A 23,204-nucleotide genomic window follows, 5' to 3' on the forward strand; every position below is an offset into this window, starting at 1 on the left:
CTCCATACATCAAAGACACATATCCTCTATGCCATTAGAGAATACAAGGACAACATTAGAGTTAAATTCTGAACTGAGACAAAAATAAAAAAAGTGAAAATCAGAGCCACAGAACAGGCCTTTTAAGCTTCCCAGAACACTCTTTCTCAATACCCGAATTACAATGGCTTCTCTCCATCCAACTCCTTATTGATGGAAGCACCACCTCGACCGAAGCTCCAAGAAGATATCGTTGTGTAAGCTTTTGGCATGTGTTGCAGAGAAAGCACCTGATATGTCTGAGGGCTAAGAAGTTAGCCCCATGAACCCATTTGTCACAGTTTCTGCATAAAAAAGCATCATCTGCTTGGCAATACAGTGAAGCCCTCGCACCGCAGAGCTCGCAAGACATGATCGAACCGGTCGAGGCACCACGCAAAGCAGCCTCTCCGGGGATCGGCAGCCGGCAGAGACCACCAAACTTTCCTTCCTCTTGACCTTGGCACATTCTTAGAAACTCAATATGGCATGGCCTAGAAGTTGGAGGAAAACAGCCTTTTATAGGAACATAGACAAATGTTAAATATTATTTCACATGAAATTATTACGTTTTTTTTTCTTTCTTTGGCCAGATATATCACACATGGAGGCCATGAAGGCGACTTTATGTCCTACAATTCTACAATAATGACCCGAATGCCATTGCACATGAAACTTAGCCTTTTAGCCTCAAGGATTTTGCTCGTATTGGAACATTATCGACTAAGATCTGCTTGATTGTGCTAAAGGGTCCTTTTACCCATTGAGGAGAATGGAGAATTTTGTGAGGCCACTAAATTTCACCAAATGCCAAAAGTCGAAACATTATCAAAGCCCTTCAACTCCAAGCTTTGATGGCAATCCAGGAATTGTTATGAGCCATCTGTTGCAGGGTGGGTGGGTGGTTAGCAAGTCAATGTACGCTTTTTAGGTCTAGAGTTAAAACATAAAAAAGGCTTTTTATTTTTATTTATTTTTTAATATACTTTACCCTCTTATTTTATTCTCTTATTTTGACCACTTATTTATTTAATTTTTTTATTAAAGAAGTGATTATTAATGTATTGATATTTTTTTAAAAAAATATTTACAGATGTTAAAAAATAATAAAATAAAAAAATAAATTTTGTCTAAACAGCACGCCTAACTGCTGGATGGCAGCCTAACATTATTTTATTTTATTTTTTTATCTTATTGTTAATTCTTTTATCAGTTTGGAAAATAAAGAAGGTTGGAAAACTGATATGACTTGTTTTGCATACGTAAAAGCTTTGATGGCCTCTCTTTTGGACCCCATATTTCATGGAGTGCAGAGTGAGAGGGTGTTCTTGTCCACACATTGATCTTGCATTGTATAATCAGTCCAAATGCATGGTTGAAACAAGCTTCGACCTCTAAAATATCCCCTTCCGTGCCTTGTGAGTTTGTGATTGACAACTTTTGGAAACAGTGGTGGCGAAAATGTGCTTGGTGGTGATGGCTGGCTGGCTGGCTGGCTTTTCTTGGGGTTATCCCACAGGGAGTACGGGCTCAGTTCTGAAAGTTAAACCACACACGTATGTGTATGAGTTGTTGGATTGAGAATCTAGAAACTTCTCAATTTGATGACGTTTCGGCATATAGACAGGACTAGCTCAGTGAGTGGGGCCGGTGGGCTTCAAATCATATACGGATGTATAATACCAACGCCGCTTCGATTAAAAAAATTTAAAAGAAAAATGTTTTTGTCAGAAAAAAATTTCATAAAATTGAATTTAAAAAAAGATATAATTTATATATTAAATTATAAAATTATTTTTATTGTAAAAAAAATTTAATGTATTATATGAATATATATTTATATATGATTTAACACAATTTTTACACTTTTGAATAGGATTGGTTTTGTGGACTTATACTCGTTCAATAGTTACGAATTTATCTATCCCAATGTTTATTGTAGGCATGAACCCAATATAGACCGAACTTTCTCACGATGTCTGAACCCAACTCACACATTTATTTAATGCATAAGCAGTCAAACCTTGGAACATACTACAAACTTAAGTGGCAAAAGAGCTAACATCAAGGTGCCAAACCTTATTGCCGATGTGAGCTTTTGAGAAAAATTAGCTTGTTATCCCATGAGTAGTGAGCGATGGTCCTTCCACTTGACACAGTCAGAACAATAAAAATTAAAGTCTACACCATATGAGTATATACTTGAAAATGACTACTTAATGTTAGATCTGGAGTTTCTTATAATTAGTATAATCATCAAGAGCTTTTTTCTCTCAAGTAATATGAAATCTCATTCACGATACTTTTATATTCATTGCCAAAATGATTTGTGCATGTTGATTGTAAATGCAAGAATTTAGTTAGGACTAGGTGACTAAAATAATAAGGTTTATTTTATCATTATTTTTGTAATTGTGGATGAATGTAAAATATTTATTGACTTTATTTATAACAATATTAAGTTTAATTAGAAGTTTTAGAGTTTGTTTAGATAAGTCAGTTATGTGAAAATCGAGTTCATAAATAGGGGTGTAAATTTAAACCGGTAAACCGGACAACCGGACCAGACCTTTGAACCAGTCCAGTCCGGAACCGGTTCCTATATTTTGAAAACCGGCTGGAATCGGTCTAGTTTCGGTTCCGTAGTTTCCGAGACCTGACCGGACCGGACAGAACCGGACCGGTTGAAAAAAAAATATATAAAAATTAATTTTATATATTATACAAAATATTATATATATAAGTTTTATATATAATATATAATTATATATTAAATTTTTATATATAATATATATAATTATATATCATATATGAAATAATTTCATATTATAATTTATAAATTATAACATGAAATGTTAATCTTAAATATGAACATTTGTAATTTGTTTGATTATATGTTATTAATATAATTATATATACGATAATATTATTATAATTTATAAAATAAAAGTTTAATCTTAAAGATGAAAATTGAATTGATCATATGCTTTAAACATAAAAAATATATATTAAATTATTAATAACATTTTATTATAAGAGGTAACACTTTATTATATATTTTTACATTTTAAAAAAAACCAGAAAACCGGACCGGAAATCTGTAAAATTGGAGATATCGATTTAGGAGGGTAATCGGGACGTAATCGGTTTTGCAAAATGTAAAATCGGTACATACCGGTTCGATCCTAAATTTTATCTAAAACCGGACTGGACTGGACCAGTTACACCCCTATTCATAAGGATCTGCACTTATCCAGAATAGAAGATTGAACTAAAATTAGTAGCTGCATTGAAGAGTTATCACGAAATGTCAGCAACCCGTCAGGAGACGTTTTCACGATAGACTTGATCCATTAGTAGAGTCCTACCTCAATTGGAACTAGGATTGTTCACTGACCCGACCTGGACCGAAAAACCAAATTTCCGACCCGACTCGAACCTTTCTCATATCAATTACCCGTTAACCCATTGCCCATTAACCGATTACCCAAATTTTTGTTTTTGTTTTTGGGGAGATTTCTTCCAATAACCCAGTTTCAAATCCAGTTCCAAATCACAGATTCATATCACAATCAAACCCACACGATAATCATCTTAATATTGAAGTCGGATGGAATATTCCAAGAGAAAAACACAAAAGAAAAAATTGGATGGAAAAACTCAGAAGAAAAACATAGGAGAAAAACACAGAAAAAAAACATAGAAAAAAAACCAAGAAGAGAAAATCCAAAAAAAACACAGAAGAAAAAAAAAGACATTGAACATTGCTTTCGGATGTCCTTCGATTCTCCATAGAAAATAGTTTTACACAAAACTCCCAAAATACCTTTCAAATCTCTGAGTCGATGTTGCATAGCTCCAACAAATATATATTTGTTTAAATATTCCAAAATATTTGAGACTCATCATGAAAGTCAAATCTTAGCTTTCCACCTCGCCATAGAGGGGTCTTGGAGGTGCCACAATCGGCACTGGTGTTCTTGTGGCTTTCTTCGGATGAAACCCCATTTGGGTTTTTGGTATTCATGTCCTCAAACTCCGATCCTTGCAATAGAGCATGAAATCAATCCGATCAACGAGTTTAAAGATTAATATCACAGAATACAGCAAAAGAAAGACTTGATCACTCACCATATCGCTCAGATCCCCCATTTCTTTGCAATATGTTATAAAGATCTGAGCCAAACCCAACTGAGAGAAACCAAATAGCTAAACTGGGTACCGCTTATATGCTTAAATGAGAAAGTGGCTGACTACTAAACACCCAATGATAGTCAGAAGAAAAATTTCAAGCAAATTGATTTGTGCGCACCTTTACCGATATGATGCCACGATCTGCATATGAAGAAGAAGATGAAAATGAGATGGTTTGAGAGAGAGAGAGAGAGAGAGAGAGAGAGTAAAATCGAAAATGAATTGGAAATCAGAAATGGAAATAAGTTAAAATCGGGAAACGAGTATTACCCGTTTCCGATTTTAACTTTAAACGGGTTGGGTTTTCGAATTGGGCTAATTCGGAAAAACTGGTCGGGTCGGGTTTGCGGGTTTTTTGTTCAGCCCTAACTGGAACTCTTTCCATACTTTATATTTAAAGGGATTTGGTTTAATAACTCTTTAAGGATTTTTAGCCAGGAATTATTGAGAGGGTATTCCGTGTGCTTGAGAGAGAAAATTCATTTGAAAATTTTCATCTTATTTTTAATCTCTCATTGAGTGTGATCGTGCTCTAAGTTTGGATGATCATTGATTGGATTTAAGCCATTAGAGTTCTAGGAGAAAATGTAATATTTGAAGATCCCTAGAAGTTCTGGTTGCTACTGCGGTAGAAGACAAACAGGTCGTTTGTCTGGTCAAGTAAGAGAGTCAATTGACAAAAGTTTTGTAATTGAGAACTTATTTTTAATTTTATTTTCAAATAATAAAATTGTATTTTCTGAGTTTGCCTGCCCCGTAGGGTTTTACCTTTGAGGAGTTTTTTAAAGGGTTTCCATTTGTAACCAATCGTTGCGTTATGCAAATTTATTTATTTATTTCAAGTATTTGATTGTTTAAATAGTCACAAGATTGAGATCTAACCAAGTTGTTCAAGTGAATTGGTATACAATCTCGTGAATACATAGGGGTACATTGGAAATTTCAATTGACATCAGAGTGTGGTTCACTCATCTAAGTGTGATATGTGCCTTTATAGAATATGTAATCATTGGTTGTCCCGCCGCACTTCAATGGTGAAAATTATGCATATTGGAAAGTTTGCATGAGAGCCTTCCTCAAATCGTTGGATGAACGAGTATGGTACTTCGTTGAACGAGGATGGACTAAACCCGATGCAAATATTGATGCTTGGACAAGAGATGAGACTTGCAATTGTAATTGGAATAGCAAGGGACTGAATGCTATATTCATGGCTATATTTCCAGAAGAATTTAAGAGAATTTTCATGTGCGAGATTGCTAAAGAAGCATGAGACATCTTGGAGGTTACACATGAGGGAACATCAATTGTGAAAAACTCAAAATTACAATTGTTAATCTCAAAATTTGCAGAGATTAAAATGCTGGAAGATGAAAATTTTAATGATTTCTATGTTAAACTAAGTGACATTGTAAATTTCAGGTTTAATTTCGGTGAAAAAGTAAAAAACTCAAGAGTTGTGAGGAAGATTTTGAGATCGCTACCTGAAAGATTTCGGCCTAAAGTGATTTCTATTGAGGAAAGTAAAGATTTGGATGCAATAAGAGTTAAAAAGCTGGTTGGTTCTTTAAAATCGTATGAATCCTCACTTCCTCAAGCAAGGAAATGTAAGTCTATTGCTTTAAAAACTATAAAAGAAAATCGTGAGGATTATTCTGATGAAGAAAATCGTGAGGATTTTTCTGATAAAGAAAATCTGAACGATGAGGACATAGCTCTCATTGCAAGAAAGTTCAGGAAATTTATGTTTAATAAAAAGACTAGTGGTAAACAAAAACGAGGAAAATAATTTTCTGCTAAGAAAAATGAGTCTAAAAATTGGAATAAAGAAAAAGTTCAGAAAAAGGACAAAGTGAAGTGTCATAAATGTTCTGCTATGGTCATATAACAATTGAGTGTCCAAATTTCAAGAAAAGTAAAAGAAAAGCATTGAATGTCACACTTAGTGACAATTTAGATTTTGAAAGTTCAAATTCATCATCGGATGATAAAAATCTTTTATTGTCTTTTTTACTGTTGTGAATAATTTTCCTAAGATTATACTAACAAAATTTGAAAGTGAAAGTGATAATAATGATTCAGATGTAGCACTTGTTGATGCTGACTAAGAACTGAGTGTACAAGAAGCATACAATGATTTGTGTGAAGAAATTGTCAAAATAAAGAAACTCAACAAGAAGCTGTACAATAAACTTTTTGCTTTGGAGAATGAGAAAAATAACCTCTCTAAGGTATTAAAAACTTCTGATGTTGAAGTATCACAATTAAAAGATCAAAATGCTGCACTAGAAAAAGAATTGAAAAATTTCCAGGAGTGCAAACAAAAGACTGCAACACATAAATTAGAAGAAATGTTGAGTTTTCAGAAGTTGAGTAGTGATAAAACTGGCCTAGGATATACGACTTCCAAAAGGAAAGAAAAACAAGTCTCATCATCTGCTGCCACTACATCTAAAGATATTTTTTTTGTTAAAGGAAATCAATGTATAAATGTTCAAAATCATGTTGTATCTAAGTCAGTTCATTCAAAAAATCTGTATGGAACATTTGCCACAAAAATGATGAAGAAATGTAAGTATGAAGGTAAATTTATTCCTACTTGCCATAATTGTATAGTTGCTGGTCATATAAGACCACATTGTTTTAACTTGTACCAAGTGCAGAAAATTGAAGGTGAAAGAAATTCAAAATGGAAATGAAAGAGTCTAGATAATCAAGTTGATGATATGAGTCAATGAATCAACTTCATAATCTCAAGTTTGGTGAACTAGCAAATTTATGCTTTCAAAATAAAGAAAATATCATTCAAAGCGGTTCAAATGAAAAGAACAAGTCAAAACTCAAGGCAAAGTGGGTGATTAAGGAAGATGCTATGTGTCTTGTTGCTCACACAACACTTAGATCAATGGAAGATTGTCTTTGGTACTTGGACAACGCTTATTCGAGACATATGTCTGGAGATAAAACATTATTCAAAAAGGTTAAACCAACCAATGGAGGCACCGTGACCTTTGGAGATGGTAGCAAGGCCGTTGTAAAAGGGAAATGGAGTATTGAAATACCTAAATTACGTATTCTGAATAATGTTTTATTTGTTAGTGGTCTTAAAACTAATCTACTCAGCATTAGTCAGTTTTATGATGATAATCTCTCTGTGCAGTTTTCAAAAGATGAATGCAATGTTTATAATCAAGCCGGAGAATGGATCTTAAAAGGCACAAGAACCTCGGTCTAATTTTAAGTTGAATTTAACATATAAACACCCAACTCTCAAATTAGTAAACTCCTCTCAACTCAAAATCTCCTTACACGTGAGACTCATAACATTTTTCAACTCAACACATCTTTATAGGTGGGACCCACAACCTTTTTCAATTTCCCATTAATAGTATTTAACTCATCTTAGCATTAAAACACATCTAAAATTATTTTAAATGGGCCCCACATAACTCACTCTAACTACTCAATTCACAACTATTCATAAAGAATTTAGCTCAACTCAGCTCAACTCAACATCCAAACGCAGACTTAGAGATCCATGCGCCTTTCTAAATGATGGCCACAAAGGTTGGGGTGGAAGATTGGCTCGAGGGGAGTGACATCATGGGTTGTGCATGGCCTTTGGGAATGTTTGGTCATGGATAGATCTAGACCTCCAATTAGTCCGGCTCCTTTTCCATCAATATAGCTTATACCATCTTCACAAATTAACCGATCGACCATTCTAGCCCTCTTTTTAAATCTTAATGCAAGCTTCTTTGGAGAACCAACATGCTCAATCATTTGATACTCTTGTTATGGAAAGAAGGTAGTATATATGGAACTTGCTCCTCTCTTGTGGAAAAAATATTGTTTCGACTATAATCTGAAATTAATTGGGAGAAATATCTTGAATGCTTGCACAAAAGAGATGAACACTAATGACCCAACTTTACCAAAACTCACGTTGCATCTTTGATGTGAAGATAAAACTCAAAGATGCTATCAAATTGTGGCAAGCACTATAAGTGTTTTCTATATCTATTATGTAACAAAAAACTAGGCGTTTCAAGCTGTTGGACTTCATCATAATTAACAAACATTTTAAAATTTGAAATTATTATGCAAGTTAATGTCAACAATAAGAGGGTTCTATAATGGCCATTGGCCCATTATGAAGGATTTCAAATCATATAGTCACAATAAGCCTGGGATAGACTTATAACTAATCTGGTCAATGTACTCAATGAGAATGAACATACAAGAATTGACCATAAAGATCACTCTATCTCGAAGTTCTCAGGGTGTTTTGAGTTGTTCTAAAAAGTGTGCTAGTTTTTGGAACAACGAGATTGAGGGCATCATTGTATCCTATGAAAATTTTTGTCTAAACTCTATAACATGTTGAAAGGGGACAAAATTCATTCTAAATAAATCATTGTTACAATTGAGCCTTGAATCCAATTTGATATTCTTATATATTCTACCTTTGAGATTTCCTATTTTTGACCTTATTTTTTCAACAATAGATTGAAAGATTTCTCATATTTCAATGATGCTAGGTGGTATGCCCTCCTATTAGGTGACATCCCCATGACACATTTATCTTTTTATGCCCTTTGATTTCTTCGTTGTGCTTTGTATTCTTTGATACCTCAAGAGGACATTGTTTCATGGTTTACATTTCTCTTCCAAGTCACCCTTTCAGTTAATTGCTTATATAGATGATGATTGGGCAAGTAATCTCATAGATTGATGTTCTATTACTAGTTATTATTTCTTACTAGGTGCACATCTCTTATTTCTTGATGTAGTAAGAAACAAACTGTAGTCGTGCGTACTAGCATTAAGGCAAAATATTATGCTATTGGTGACACCACATCTGAGCTCTTTGGGTTGTGATGGCTACTACAAGATATGGGTGTATCTATCTCTACTGCCACTCATGTTTAATGTGACAATAGGAGCGTTATTCAAATAGCTCGCATTGATTTTTTCATGAACATACAAAATATATTGAGATTGATTGTCATTTTGTCCATCATCGTCTTCTTCAGGGCTCGTTGCAACTTTTTTTAGTTACTTCCCTTGATCAACTTGCAGATATTACCAAGTCGCATCTTTCAGGGAGGTTTCTTGATCTTGTTAACAAATTTGAGTTGATTTTGCATACTCCACCTTGAGATTAGGGGGGTTGTTATAATAGTAGCTAGTGTATTGGTATTAGAATCTCACGTTGCTTGAAAATGTCTCTTGTCACTACAAGAGATTGGGTTTTTTGAGACAAAAGATTTTGTCTAAAAAATCTCAAATTTCGTCCCAAATTGTATTTGGAGACAAAAAAATTTCCTCTCCATTTTGTCTCGAAAAGATCGTCTCAAAAAGTTTTTGGAGACCAAAATCAAATTTCGTCTCAAAAAGTTATTTTTAAAGACGAAATTGGGCGAAACTAGTCGAAACCATTCAAACGGAATTTTTTTTAGACGAACCGATTTTGTCTTAATACATTGCTGGAATGAAATATTTCTCCGTTCGAACCGATATGTCCATTCGAATAATATAAAATATTCATTCGAACTAATGGGTCAGATCATAGTTAGTAGGACTTTCTTTTCCTGCAAAATGAAAATCTATATTAAAACTTAAATCAGAAAAGTGTATTATATATTAATATTTACCGGGGACGAGAATAACTTACCATGTTCTTAGACAAATGATGAAAAGATCGAGAACCCGCATGATGGTGTATCGTTAATTTTGATCTATTTGCTTGGTTCACAATACTCCGTTACTAAAAAAAAAATATGTTTATATGTTTAATACATCTATCATATACTATTAAAAAAAGATAGCAACAAAATTACCTGATAAGCAGGATTTTCAAACATATCACAAATATTCTCCCATTCGTTGGGTGACATTGCTAGGAATGGATTTTGGAGCCTCTGTTGTAGTACTGAACTTCTTATAGTGTACATGACATCGACCTTTGTACCTTTGGAATGCATTCGACATTAGTTCCTCAACCGTTAATCGATCCTCTCGTCGGCCAAAAGTAAGTTCAAACTCATCATTTCAAAAATTATAAACAATTAGTATAAATACAAAATAACTTTAAATTAACATGTTATATACTTAATTGCTTGGGATGTAGCTTATTACCAAGCAACGATTTTTGATGTGGTTTTTCACATCTTGAAAAACTTTAGACTAGGAGGATGTAGCTATCGGTGCATACATGCGAGTCAGCGTACCAACATAAGAAGCAAGCCATGCTGCCGAATCTCCGGAGCCACCGGTGTGATAATCAGGAATATCAACTTTAATTTTACCCACCTTCTTTACTTTCTCTATGCAGACACCACTCGTAATACCTCGACCTTGGCGTTCAACAACTATATATACAGTAATTAAAGCATATATTTTAATTAAATTATTTTATTTTATATATATTACTTAAATTGAGCATAAAATGTGATATTTAATTTGATAAAATACCTTATTCTGAATCTGGTAATGTTGGCCCACTATTGATGGCAGGTGAACCACATGGAGAGTCGGTAATGGATGGGATGATGCACGTGTTGCTTTGCATTTGAGAGACATATCTGTTTGAAATTGTAACAAATTATTATTCGACCAATGTTACGGATATTTATAAGAATAATATTTACAAAAATATCTATTTGAAATTCATTTACTATTAGTATTGCTGGACTAGTCACCCTCATCCTCACTAGACACTTCAGTTGATTCATCTTCTTCTGACACTTCACCCTCAATTACTTCGGGTTGAACATCTTCTCTACGTAATGAGATCATGTCATATTGGCTTAAATCAACAAATAAATTGATGTCTGATTCATTTTATTGATATGCTTCTTCATTTGCTGGACTACAACTTCTTCATGTGATTCGTTTGCCTTTGGAATGTAATCATATACATTTCTTGGTGCAAACTTCTTCACTATCATGCGTGGTCGGCGCATATCTAGCAGCGGCTACGGTGGCTATACTGTGAGCAGCGGCTGCACCAATCTGATTAGGACACACCTGCCGCATCCGCATTGCCAGCACCGAATGTAGATTCGGATGTTAGTTCGGATGATGATCTACCTGATGATGGTCTGACAGACGATCAGGTCCATCAGCTTGTGCGAGACCCTTTAGCTCCTCCATATAATAGGAGCAAGGTGATCCAACAAGCCGATTGTATAGCATTTTTCAGAATGCTTAATTTGATTGTTGGGTATAATATCGATCTGAAAAAATACAAGACTAATTTTGGGATCGATTGAGCCAGATTTTTGTTGCGGATAGCACGGGGGGACCCAATTGATCTGCCATTGTATTTATTCTTCCGCATTCGATCGGAGTCATGCTATTCTAGTGGAGGTAGTCTACCATTTGCACTGCTCATATCTAACCTCCTACTCCGATTGAGGGTTACAGTGTCTGCGATTGAGCGAAGGTCGTCATAAATGAGACCCCTTAACAAAATCACATTTAGCAAGAGCAAGGGGCAGAAGATTGCACTAGAACAACCCAGTGGTACGCCGACCGATCCAGCTTCTAGTAGTACTGCTGCTGTTGAGAGACAACCTACTGGGCTACTTTGGATTAGGTATGAGCTCTATTGTGGAGTTTGTTGAGCCCATCATGGAGAAACTTAGAGATCTCAATAGATGCATTAAAATGTTACAAGAGGATTTTGATCTACTTAACAAGTAGATCGTTTTAGTTATTATTTTACTTTTTTATGTTGTATAGAACGTTATACATTTGGGATGTTAATGTATGATTTTTATTTCTCGTGTTTGCTACCTTGTTTATTTTTTCATTTTACATACCGTTCATGATAATATAAAAAATGACACTATTTTTAAAGTTATATTTATATAAATTTAACATAAAACAAATCACTATAAAATTTTGAAATTAATTACATAAAATTAATTTATAAATATTTTAACTCACCGTAAATAATATTATATAATATATACACATTTTTTTATATTTTGAAAATGATAACAAATTAATGGAAAAAATATATACACAAATTAATGATGATAAACAACTAAAATATAATTTCCAACCAAATTAATCGTTCGAATAAATAAATATGGTGTTTGAATAAGTTCGAACGATATTTCACGCATTCGAACGGTCCACCAACCTTGCGCTACATTTTCCCACCAAATCTCCTCTATTCGAATAAGTAAATATAAGTTCGAACGGTTATGAACTTTCTCTAGAAAAAATAAATTAATTTCCTGCAAAGATTATTATTCGAACAGATTATATAATGTTCGAACATATATTAATTTCATGTTTGAATCTATTTTATCCCGTTCGAACGTCTGTGCATTTTTTAGACTATTTTATTCGTCTCAAAATATCCGTTCGAACAAATTTAAAAACTCAGCCAGTTTTTTTGTCTCCAAAAAGTACTTTTAAGGATGAAATTTAATTCTTCCCTAACAAATTTTGTCCCTAAAAGTTAAATTTCTTGTAGTGTGTATAGCTTTTGGCCTCCTATATATAAGCCACCTTATATAACATATTCATTGTATGATTAATGAAGTATATCGATTCCAATATGCCTAAATTGCTGATGTATTATAACCTCTTTAATACTCTTTAATAAAGTTTTAAAATTAATAAATAGTGGTTTAACAAAAAAAAAATAACTTGGTGATCACTTTCTTTTGGTTTTAATATTACTGTCTAAGTTGGCTCGGCCTAACCGATATTTAATTGTGTTAATTCAAAAAAATACCCTTCTGTAATAGTTATTTCATTCTCACCCCTTATGTTTTATCATATTTACAACTTATTTCAGTAAAGAACATCAAACTAACATGGTTTTAAAAAACCGAATGAATCAGCATTGCGGTCAATAATTTAATCTAGGGCGGGCATACGATGTTTTTTAGCATAATCTTATTCATGAAGATGCATTTAATTATTTTGTTAGAAAGCTCGTCCACATCTTATATCTAGACTCTACAATTTTTTAAGAAAAATTTATGTTTTAAATCTTTTAATCATAATTTTTTTAATTTTTTATGTGATATAATTTATTGATAGTGAATAATTTTCAGGTATGAATCGTATGATGATAAAAAAAAATTTATATTTATTTGAATAAGTTTTACAATACACATTTTTCTGCTTTATTATTTTTACACGTGTATATAGGAAAGTAGTTAACTTACTATTATTGTATTTTGACTAATGAGGGTTTGGAAACAGCTTTGTATATAAAGCTCATGTAATTACACTTAATGAATACAACATAATATTTTTCTATTTTGGAAATTAGTTCTCTTAACATGGTATCAGAAGAAATTAGGGTTTCTTTCTAGTTTCCTCTTTTGTGCAACTTTCCTCTTTTGCGCAACTTTCCTTTTTCGATCATGGCTGAAGATAATAGTGAAAATTTCACTAGTTCTTCTATTAATGTTGAATCTCATCCACGAAGTTCCTATTTCCTCACCAATGCTAATCATCCTGGCATTCTTTTGGTGAGTGAGAAACTGAGCAACAGTAATTACCATTCATGGTCTCGCTCAATGTTTCTATCCTTGAAGGCATGAAATAAGCTCGGCTTCATCGATGGATCTCTTCTTGTTCCAGCCAAGACTGCTATTCTATTTCCTTCTTGGAGCAAATGCGACACCATTGTGTTGTCTTGGCTTCTTAATTCTTTGTCTTCGAAAATTGCTCAGAGTGTAATCTATGTTGATTTCTCTCATGCAATGTGGCTCGAGTTGAAGGAACGTTTCTCTCAAGGTAACGGACCTCGGATCTTTGAGTTGCAAACTGCTATTTCTTCATTACGTCAAGAACATAGTGATGTTAGCACATATTTCACAGATTTAAAGGTACTATGGATGAACTTTTGAATTATCAACCATTACCTATTTGTCATTGTCATGGTTGCACATGCAATTCCTCAAAGATTTTTGCTCAATGTCATCATCAAACCTATGTTATGACATTTTTGATGGGACTCAATGATGTTTTTGACAATGTGAGAGGTCAAATTTTGATGATGAAACCTTTGCCTTCCATTAATAAGGCATTTTCTCTTGTTGTACAAGAAGAGAGGCAGGGACTTGTTAGTCATCACACTCTTCATTTTGCCTCTGTTGACTCTGTTGCTTTGGCTGCTAGATCTGAGAATTCCTTTAAGAACTTTAAAGGAAATGCACGTAGCAGACTTCTTTATAGTCATTGTGGTCTTGCTGGACACATTATTAACAAATGCTTTAAATTGCATGGTTATCTTCCTAACTATAAGTTTAAGGATAAATCCAAAGCTGGATCTGTCTCAGCTAATTCAATTCAATAGTCCTCTATGGTTGCTGATACTTCGTCCAACAATTTTCCTTTCACTGTGGATCAATATCAACAATTGCTAGCTTTACTCCAACCATCTCCTTCTGCTGTCACTCCATCAGTCAATATGGCATTGGTTTCTAATTTTTTAGGTAACCTTACTTCTTTTTGTCTTGCTGCACCTTCCATTGGTTCCTCCTCTTGGATAATTGACAGTGGAGCTTCAGACCACATGGTCCATTCTCCAAGCCTATACACCAGCCTATCTACTGCTGTGTCCAATTCAGATCAGCTGCCAAATGGTACTTATGCCAATGTTACACACATTGGTGACATTATTTTGAGTCCCACCCTTACCTTAACCAATGTTCTATGTGTCCTCACTTTTTCATTCAATCTCATTTTTGTTAGCAAGATCACCCAATCCTTAAATTGTTGTTTAATTGTTAAAGCTGACAAATGTTTCTTGCTGGACTTAGTCACTTGGAAGATGATTGGGATGGGTGAATTGCATGATGGCCTTTACAAGTTGACTATTTCAAAGTTTTCTGCTTTACACAGTGGTTCTCTTATCCCTACTTGTGTTTCTGTCCAATCTAATGTAGCCTTGTGGCATTTTAGATTAGGACATTCATGTTTTTCCAGATTACAGCTTTTGAATAAGCACATTCCTCATTTGTCTTCTAAGTTTGATTCATGTACCACTTGTCCTATTGCTAAACAAAAACGTTTGCCTTTTCCAATTAGAAATAACAAATGTACTACTTCTTTTGATTTAGTGCATTGTGATATATGGGGTCCAATGTCAATTCTCACAAAAGAAGGATTTAGGTATTTTCTTTCCACAGTAGATGATTTTTCTAGAGCTATTTGGATTTACCTAATGAAATCTAAATTTGAAACTGGTTTCTTTTTGCAGTCTTTCTTTGTTCATATAGAAACTCAGTTTTCTACTAAAATCAAAGTCCTCAGGTCTGATAATGGACCTGAATTTGCTCTAAAATCCTTCTTTGCTTCTAAAGGGGTCCTTCATCAATTGAGTTGTGTTGCTACTCCACAACAAAATTCTGTTGTGGAGCGTAAACACCAACATATTCTCAATGTGGCAAGATCCCTCCTCTTTCATGCTAAAATTCTTGTCTGTTATTGGGGAGACAGTGTGCTTACTACTGTCTATCTCATTAATAGAACACCAAGTCCCATTCTTTCCAATAAAAGTCATTTTGAACTTTTATATCATAAAGTTCCTTCTTACTCACATCTTAGAGTGTTTGGATGCTTGTGTTTTGGCTCCACACTTTCTCACAATCGATCAAAGTTCTCTCCAAGAGCTATAAAATCTGTTTTTCTAGGCTATCCCTTTGGTGCTAAGGGTTATAAATTGTTGAACCTAGAGACTCAGATTTGCTACGTGTCTAGGGATGTAGTATTTCAAGATTGTTCTATTCCACTTTCTGCTCCAAATTTTGATATTCACCTTCCACCTTCCATTTCAGTTTCAGAAACTAATTCTGTTATTCCAATCCCTTCCCCACCCTCACCTTCCCCACCTACTCAATTTGATCCTCCCTGAAGATCAACTCGAGATAGACATCCTCCTTCCTATCTTCAGTCCTACCATTGTCAGCAGGCTACTTTGCAATATTCTCCTTCCTCTCATCAACAAGCTGCTGGGTCCTCTCCTCAGACTACTTTTCATCCCCTCAATAAGTTCTTGACTTATGACAGATTATCTCATTCTCATAAGCACTTTGTTCTTGTCACTTCCACTCCATTTGAACCTAAGACTTTTTCTCAAGCTATCTCTTATCCTGAGTGGAGAATTGCCATGCAATCTGAAATATCAGCATTAGAAGAGAATAATACTTGGGACTTAGTTTCTTTACCTGCTGGAAAACACCCTATTGGTTGTAAATGGGTGTATAAACTGAAACTTAACTTAGATGGCAGTGTTGAGAGATGTAAGGCTCGATTGGTAGCTAAGGGTTACACTCAATTGGAGGGTTTTGATTACCATGAGACCTTCAGTCTAGTGGCTAAGCTTATCACAGTTAGGCTTTTTCTGTCCATTGCCGCTGTCAAGAAATGGAACATTATTCAAATGGATGTGAATAATGTTTTCTTGAATGGTGACCTCCATGAGGAGGTTTATATGTCTTTGCCACCTGGTTTTGACAGCAAGGGGGAGTCTAATATGGTTTATAAGCTTAAAAAGTCATTATATGGCTTAAAACAAACCTCAAGACAATGGTTTGCCAAGTTTTCTTCAACTTTGATAGCTGCTGGTTTTACTCAATCAAAATCAGACTATTCTCTTTTCTCTAAGATTGAAGGCAACTTAGTCATCATGCTTTTAGTCTATGTTGATGATATTTTAATAGCTAGCAATGATGTTGCATCTATGAATTCTTTAAAAGGATGTCTGAATGATCATTTCAAGTTGAAAGACTTAGGCTCTTTAAAGTATTTTTTGGGTCTAGAGGCTACTAGATCTTCTAAAGGAATTCATTTGTGCCAGATGAAGTATTCTTTAGAAATTATTGAGGATTTTGGCCTGCTTGGTTGTAAACCAACAAATTCTCCAATGGAACAAAATTTGGTTCTTAATTCCAGTGATGGTGATGAATTGGAAGACCCTTCTCAATACAGAAGATTAATTGGCAGATTGATCTATTTGACTATTACAAGGCCAGATATTACTTTTTCTATGCAAAAGTTAAGTCAATTCATGCATAAGCCTTGAAAGCCACATATGGCAGCAGCTCACAGAGTAGTCCAATATATCAAAAAACAATTGGTTTGGGTCTATTTTTCTCTGCTTCTTCCATTGATTTTCAACTTAAGATATATACAGACTCTGATTGGGCAGCATGCCCTGACACTAAGAGGTCTGTTACTGGTTATACTGTGTTCTTGGGGGATAATTTTGTCAGCTGGAAATCAAAGAAGCAGCACACAATTTCCAGATCTTCAGCAGAATCAGAATATAGGGCAATGGCAGCAGCTGTGTGTGAAGTGATTTGGTTAAAAAATTTGTTGACAGATTTTGGTATCAAGCACTCTCAAGCTGCTCTCATGTATTGTGATAGTCAAGCTGCAATTCACATCTCATCTAATCCAGTTTGTCATGAACGAACCAAATATATTGAATTGGACTGCCACCTTGTGAGGGAGAAGCTACAAGATGGGATTATCAAGCTGTTTCATGTAAGGTCTGCTAACCAAATAGTAGATATTCTAACTAAAGCTCTTGGATTGTATCAATTTAATAATGTCATTGGCAAGATGAGACTAGTAAATATATATAGTCCATCTTGAGGGGGAGTAATACGTTTTACAATACACATTTTTCTGCTTTATTATTTTTACACGTGTATATAGGAAAGTAGTTAACTTACTATTATTGTATTTTGACTAATGAGGGCTTTGTATATAAAGCTCATGTAATTACACGTAATGAATACAACATAATATTTTTCTATTCTGGAAATTAGTTCTCTTAACAAAAACCATTCTTTAGCTATTTCTAAAATCGCCCACTACTCAAATTAAATATATAATCTGTTTTTAGAAAGAGAACTTGTAGTGTAGAAACATGCATTTGTTGAACTTTTTTTAATTCAGATTGGCTAATTGAATGTGGGCAGTGGGCGAAGTTGTTTAGAATTTAAAAACAAAATACATTATAGATGTAGTTTCATTTCATATTCCTTCAATTTATAAAGAATGTTTTTTTTTTAATTTTTTTTTATTGAACTCGATAATTGATCATTTTAAAATTTTTAATTCAGATAAAATAAGAAATTGCATTGCACTTTTTTGTTCATTTGTTTTTCATGAAGTAAAAGATTAATTGAAGAAACATGGGATGCAAATGTTTAAAGGTTTAAAAAACGAAGACACTTGAATTTTTAAAAAATGGAAGACTTTTGAGTTTTATAAACTAAATATATATGAACACGAAAACACACTCTGTGTGTGTATATATATTTAGCAACCAAATTTTGGCTATTTTTGAACTCATAAATGCAAGTTTTTAAGTCTCCAAAGATATATTTTTGGATTCTTTATGTCTTTATCAGAATTTTTATATATTGGAGAAACTTGGAAAAAAAAAGATATGCAAATGTTTAAATGTTTTAAAAAAAGAAGACACTTTAATTTTTAAAAAGAGTAATGTTAAATACAGTCTTAGAGTGTACAAGTCTCACGCACTTATTTGAAAAAAAGTGAAATCTACCAATAAAAAAATAATTTTTCATATAGGTCATAGATTTATCTATTTAAAAAAAAAATATGCCGGTATTGCAGACTTCAAATATTATTTCTTTTTCTAAAAAGGAAAGACTTTTGAATTTTATAAACTAAATATATATATGAATAAACACGGGCATATATGTGTGTGTGTGTCTATATATATATATATATATATATATTCATACTTTAGCAACCAAATCTTGGCTTTTTTTTTTTAACTCATATATTAAGTTTTTAAATTTTTAGAGGTATAGTTTTAGATTCTTTATGTATTTATGCGCATTTTTATATGTGAGAAAATCTACTCCAAAGCCGATCTAACTCCAACTCCACACACCAACTGATGTGGTAGACCCGGTTTAAGTAAACGGTCGAGTAACATCCCGAAATCTCCCCCTACGCAATCTCCCCCACGCAATTTCCTCCCTTTGTGCCCTAACTCTCCCCTCTTTGATTTGTGCCCTAACTCCACGCACCTTCGCCCCTCCATCTGTGAACCCCCTCCCCTCCATTTGTGAAACTCATTTGCGAAAAACCCGTCTCCCCCATAACACACCTCCATCTACGCAATCTCCCCCTCCATCTGCAAATCCATCTCGACGGCTTAGACGCAGAGAACTCTAAACACATAACCCCCTCCATCTTCTCCTTCGTATTTCTTTGAGAAGCGCATAAACCCTTCCAAAAATCTCTCTCCCATCTTCGAGTGCTGCGTTGTTGTGCCCGTTGGTGTGCGTCTTCTAGCTCCACGACGGTAAGCTAATCCCTCTTTAATTATGTGCGAATTTTCTCTACATTGAAAAATAGGAGTTGCACTATTCATGAGTCTTGCCTATGCGAGTAGTAATTTGATTTTAGTAATTTGATTCTATACCCAATGATGCCAACTATTGGAAGAAAATCTTTATAGTGGGCATGATCTTCTAATTGTATGCAAATGTATTGAATCTGTTTGAATCAGTTAACTCTCTGTTTGAATGAATCCATTAACTCTTAGCCAAAAAAATGAATTTTATCCTCTACAGAGACAGAGATTATGGTTTGAACTCTCTGTGTGAATCTGTTAACTCTCTGTTTTGAATTTGTTTCCTTGTTTTGAATCTGTTTTAATTCTTTTTATGGAGTTTTTCACACATTAGTTTTGCATGCTAAAGTAATACTTAGTTTTGATAAATAGTAATCACTTCAACAAAATTAAAAGAGGGCAAAGCCAAAGCACATGGGGTGTATGGTCCATCAATAAACTATAGAAAAGAAAGTTGGGTGGAATCGGATGAAAGAAAATGAAAGTCAGATTCAAACTTAGGTCCTAAAGTCGAATCTTTGGATAAAAATGATTTGCTTAATATTTTCACGCTCTTAATATATTCATTATGAGCTCTCCCTTATAAAAAAAAAGTTCTATGTTACCTATAAGAAAGATCTATTATGAGCTCTCTCTCCTCTCCCCCCCTCCTCTCTCAAAACATATGTTATCTACAAGAGCTGCTCTCACATGCGTACCTATGGAGGACCAGAGCCATAGGCATGAATGCATGCATATCGGAGAGATTCTTTGATCGTTACTTCTGCTTGTGGTATTTTTATTATGGGTGGAGCCTAGTATTTTTATCCGGTATTTTAAAGGTTTGAGACATCATAAATGATTGAGGCATCATGTGTTTGATTACCATTATTCAGTGGTTATTGAAGTGTTGGGTGTTGGGTTATTGAAGTGTTGGGTTATTGACGTATTGAAGTGTTGGGTTATTGAAGTGTTGGGTGTTAGGTTATTGAAGTGTTGGGTTATTAAAGTATTGAAGTGTTGGGTCATTGAAGTATTGAAGTGTTGGGTTATTGAAGTGTTAGGTGTTGGGTTATTGAAGTGTTGATTTTGCCATTATTTAGTGGTTGTTCAAATGCATCATGTGTATGGAATCTATTTTCGATAATCATTGCTCAATGTTTCATTTAGATCACCAATGGCCTCGAGTCAATCATCATGTGTTGTTGAGGGTTGAAAACCCCATTAAAGACTTCCCATACTAACAAAAATCCTAGAAGGAAATTTTACGCCTACTCGAAGTATAACACGGTAAAACATATTTTTGTTATCATAATTTTGTATTACTTTTTAACTTGTCATATTTAACATTTGTCGAATTGAAAATTCCTATGCAGGGAGAAGCAATGTGTCAATTCTTTATATGGGTAGATATACTTTAATTGGTAGAGAAAAAAATATGCACAAGAGAAAAGCAGCTCGAAAAAGGAAGAACGATTTACTGTTGCGTGAGTATGAAGTTCAGAAAACAAAAAATAAACTTGTTGAGAGAGAGAATGTCCTTTACAAGCAAGAGAAGAAAATTGGAAAGCAGCTCGTAGATAATAAATGTGCATGGATATTATTATGTATTTATTGGGTATTACCAATTGTAATAATTTTTGGTTGCCTTGGACTATAAATGTATTTTGAAGAAGTAAATGGTAGAAGGATGGTACGGATTAATGTATATTAATTGTACTATTTATATTTTTTTTAAAATAAAAGTCAGGGTCTCATGTCCAGTAGAGGCCCCTACCCGGAGTATTATTAAAGATTCCTCACTTATGGCGGAGAAACACCGTGGAAACAAATACTCAACCACCTAAGCTTACAAAAAAAAAAAAAAAAAAACACACAATAATTTCCAAACCAAGGTGGTACCCAAACCCCTGAACCAAAAAATAGAGTCGACCTCTCCAAACAAAAATCCGTGAACAACCAACCTCATTTCTCTCTAATAAAAGGAATTCCCAAACCATCCATACGCAACAATCCTCTCAACCGAGGTTGTAATATTTCCGCACCAATAAAATCCATAGTGACTCCATGCGACCCTTCTTTCGCTAAAAAATCTGCTGCCATATTTACTTCTCGGAAAATATGCTTAAACCTTACATTAAGCTCACGAACAAGTTCTTTAATCTCCTCCCAAAAATCCCAAAGAAACCAAAGTCGACAAATTCTAGAAGCAAGCCAATTTATGGTAACCATTGAATCCGATTCTACTAAGACATCCCACAAACTTAAACGTTTACATAAGTAAAGCTCGACACTCTGTGATAGTATTAGATGCAACACCGTATGAGTGCGCAAAACCTACTATAACTCTACCATTGAAATCTCGGATGACCTTTCCACCCCCTGCCTCTCCCGGATTGTTACAAGCACTATTGTCTACGTTAAGCTTCATCCTACCTGTCGACAGCAAGCTCCATTTAATAAATGAAGCTCTTCTTTTATGAATAGGGATAATCGGGATATTTAAGCTCTCCATCACCAACCTCTCATTCTTGCTCATATGTTGAAATTTTTTCCGATTACAAGAAGAATCTTTAAGTAAAAACTTCACAGTTCTGATAACATCTTCTATTTTAAATAACACACCTTCCATTTTAGCCTCACAACAAGACTTCCATAAAGCCAAGGAAATAATAATGGGAAAAGCTCCACGTATCCACCCAGCTTGAGATTGAGCCGTCGCTCGCTGCCACTAATAAGACACCATACCCACTCAGTTCCGGATTTGCGGCAATCTTATCTGACAAAGATAAGCAAAAAACTTCCATACCTTTTGAGCATTTGTCCCCTCACATAAAGTATGGTGCATAGTTTCCACTTGAGGCATGCTACAACAGTGGCATTTATAGACCAACGGGATGCCGAGATGTTGAATAGAATCATCAGTTGGCACAGCTCCTAGCTTCGCCTTCCAACAGAAGAAAGACATTTTCTTGGGTATGTCCACTTGCCAAAGCCACTTTCTCCATTCACAAACTTGACCACGCTGCGTAGAAATATCCCAGGCAGATTTAGTGGAGAAATCTCCATCCACAGAATGCTTCCCATACCAACACATCCCTCCCCTGCCGAAGCCTCACACCTGATTTAGAAATAAGCTGCACTACCTCAGGCATTACCAGGTTCTGAATTTCTTCAAGTTCGTCCCCTATCATCAATTACTTCAGCTACCGTCAGATTACAACTTCCTACCATCGGACAAAGACTTCTCAAAGGACCACACCCCATCCAATTATCCATCCAAAAATTTAACTGACCATTCCTAACCAACCATTGAGAGTTCAACATTACGTTTGGAAATAACGCTGCAATTCCCTTCTAGAGCCAGGAACCTTTGTTCACTTGCATTATGTTATAAATATGATCCCGCCCAAGGTATTTTTTTCAGAAAAATTCCGCCCACATAGATTTCCCCTTTAATAATTTCCAACCAAATTTCATAAGTAAAGAATCTTGCACCTCCATCAAATCTTTAATGCCAAGGCCTCCCTCCTCCACTGGCTTACAGACACTCATCCATCATATCTACTTGCGCTTTCTAATCTCCATCAAAGAGCCCCAAAGGAAATCAGAAAAGATTTTTTTAAGA

The 23,204-nt window shown here is 34.5% G+C and overlaps 1 protein-coding gene across 1 annotated transcript; it reads right to left on the reverse strand.

Annotated features, from left to right (window-relative positions):
- Nucleotides 1-100: 100 nt before the first annotated feature.
- Nucleotides 101-487, reverse strand: LOC121253371 (B-box domain protein 30-like). The gene has a single exon (XM_041153394.1). It carries the CDS (start codon nt 485-487, stop codon nt 101-103), a length of 387 nt encoding a protein of 128 aa, XP_041009328.1.
- Nucleotides 488-23,204: the final 22,717 nt, after the last annotated feature.

This window comes from Juglans microcarpa x Juglans regia, chromosome 2S (genome assembly GCF_004785595.1).
Source record: "Juglans microcarpa x Juglans regia isolate MS1-56 chromosome 2S, Jm3101_v1.0, whole genome shotgun sequence".
Lineage (NCBI taxonomy): Eukaryota > Viridiplantae > Streptophyta > Magnoliopsida > Fagales > Juglandaceae > Juglans > Juglans microcarpa x Juglans regia.

Coding starts and splice junctions, on each gene's coding strand:
- LOC121253371 (XM_041153394.1), bottom strand. CDS start 487: ATGTGCCAAGGTCAAGAGGAAGGAAAGTTTGGTGGTCTCTGCCGGCTG.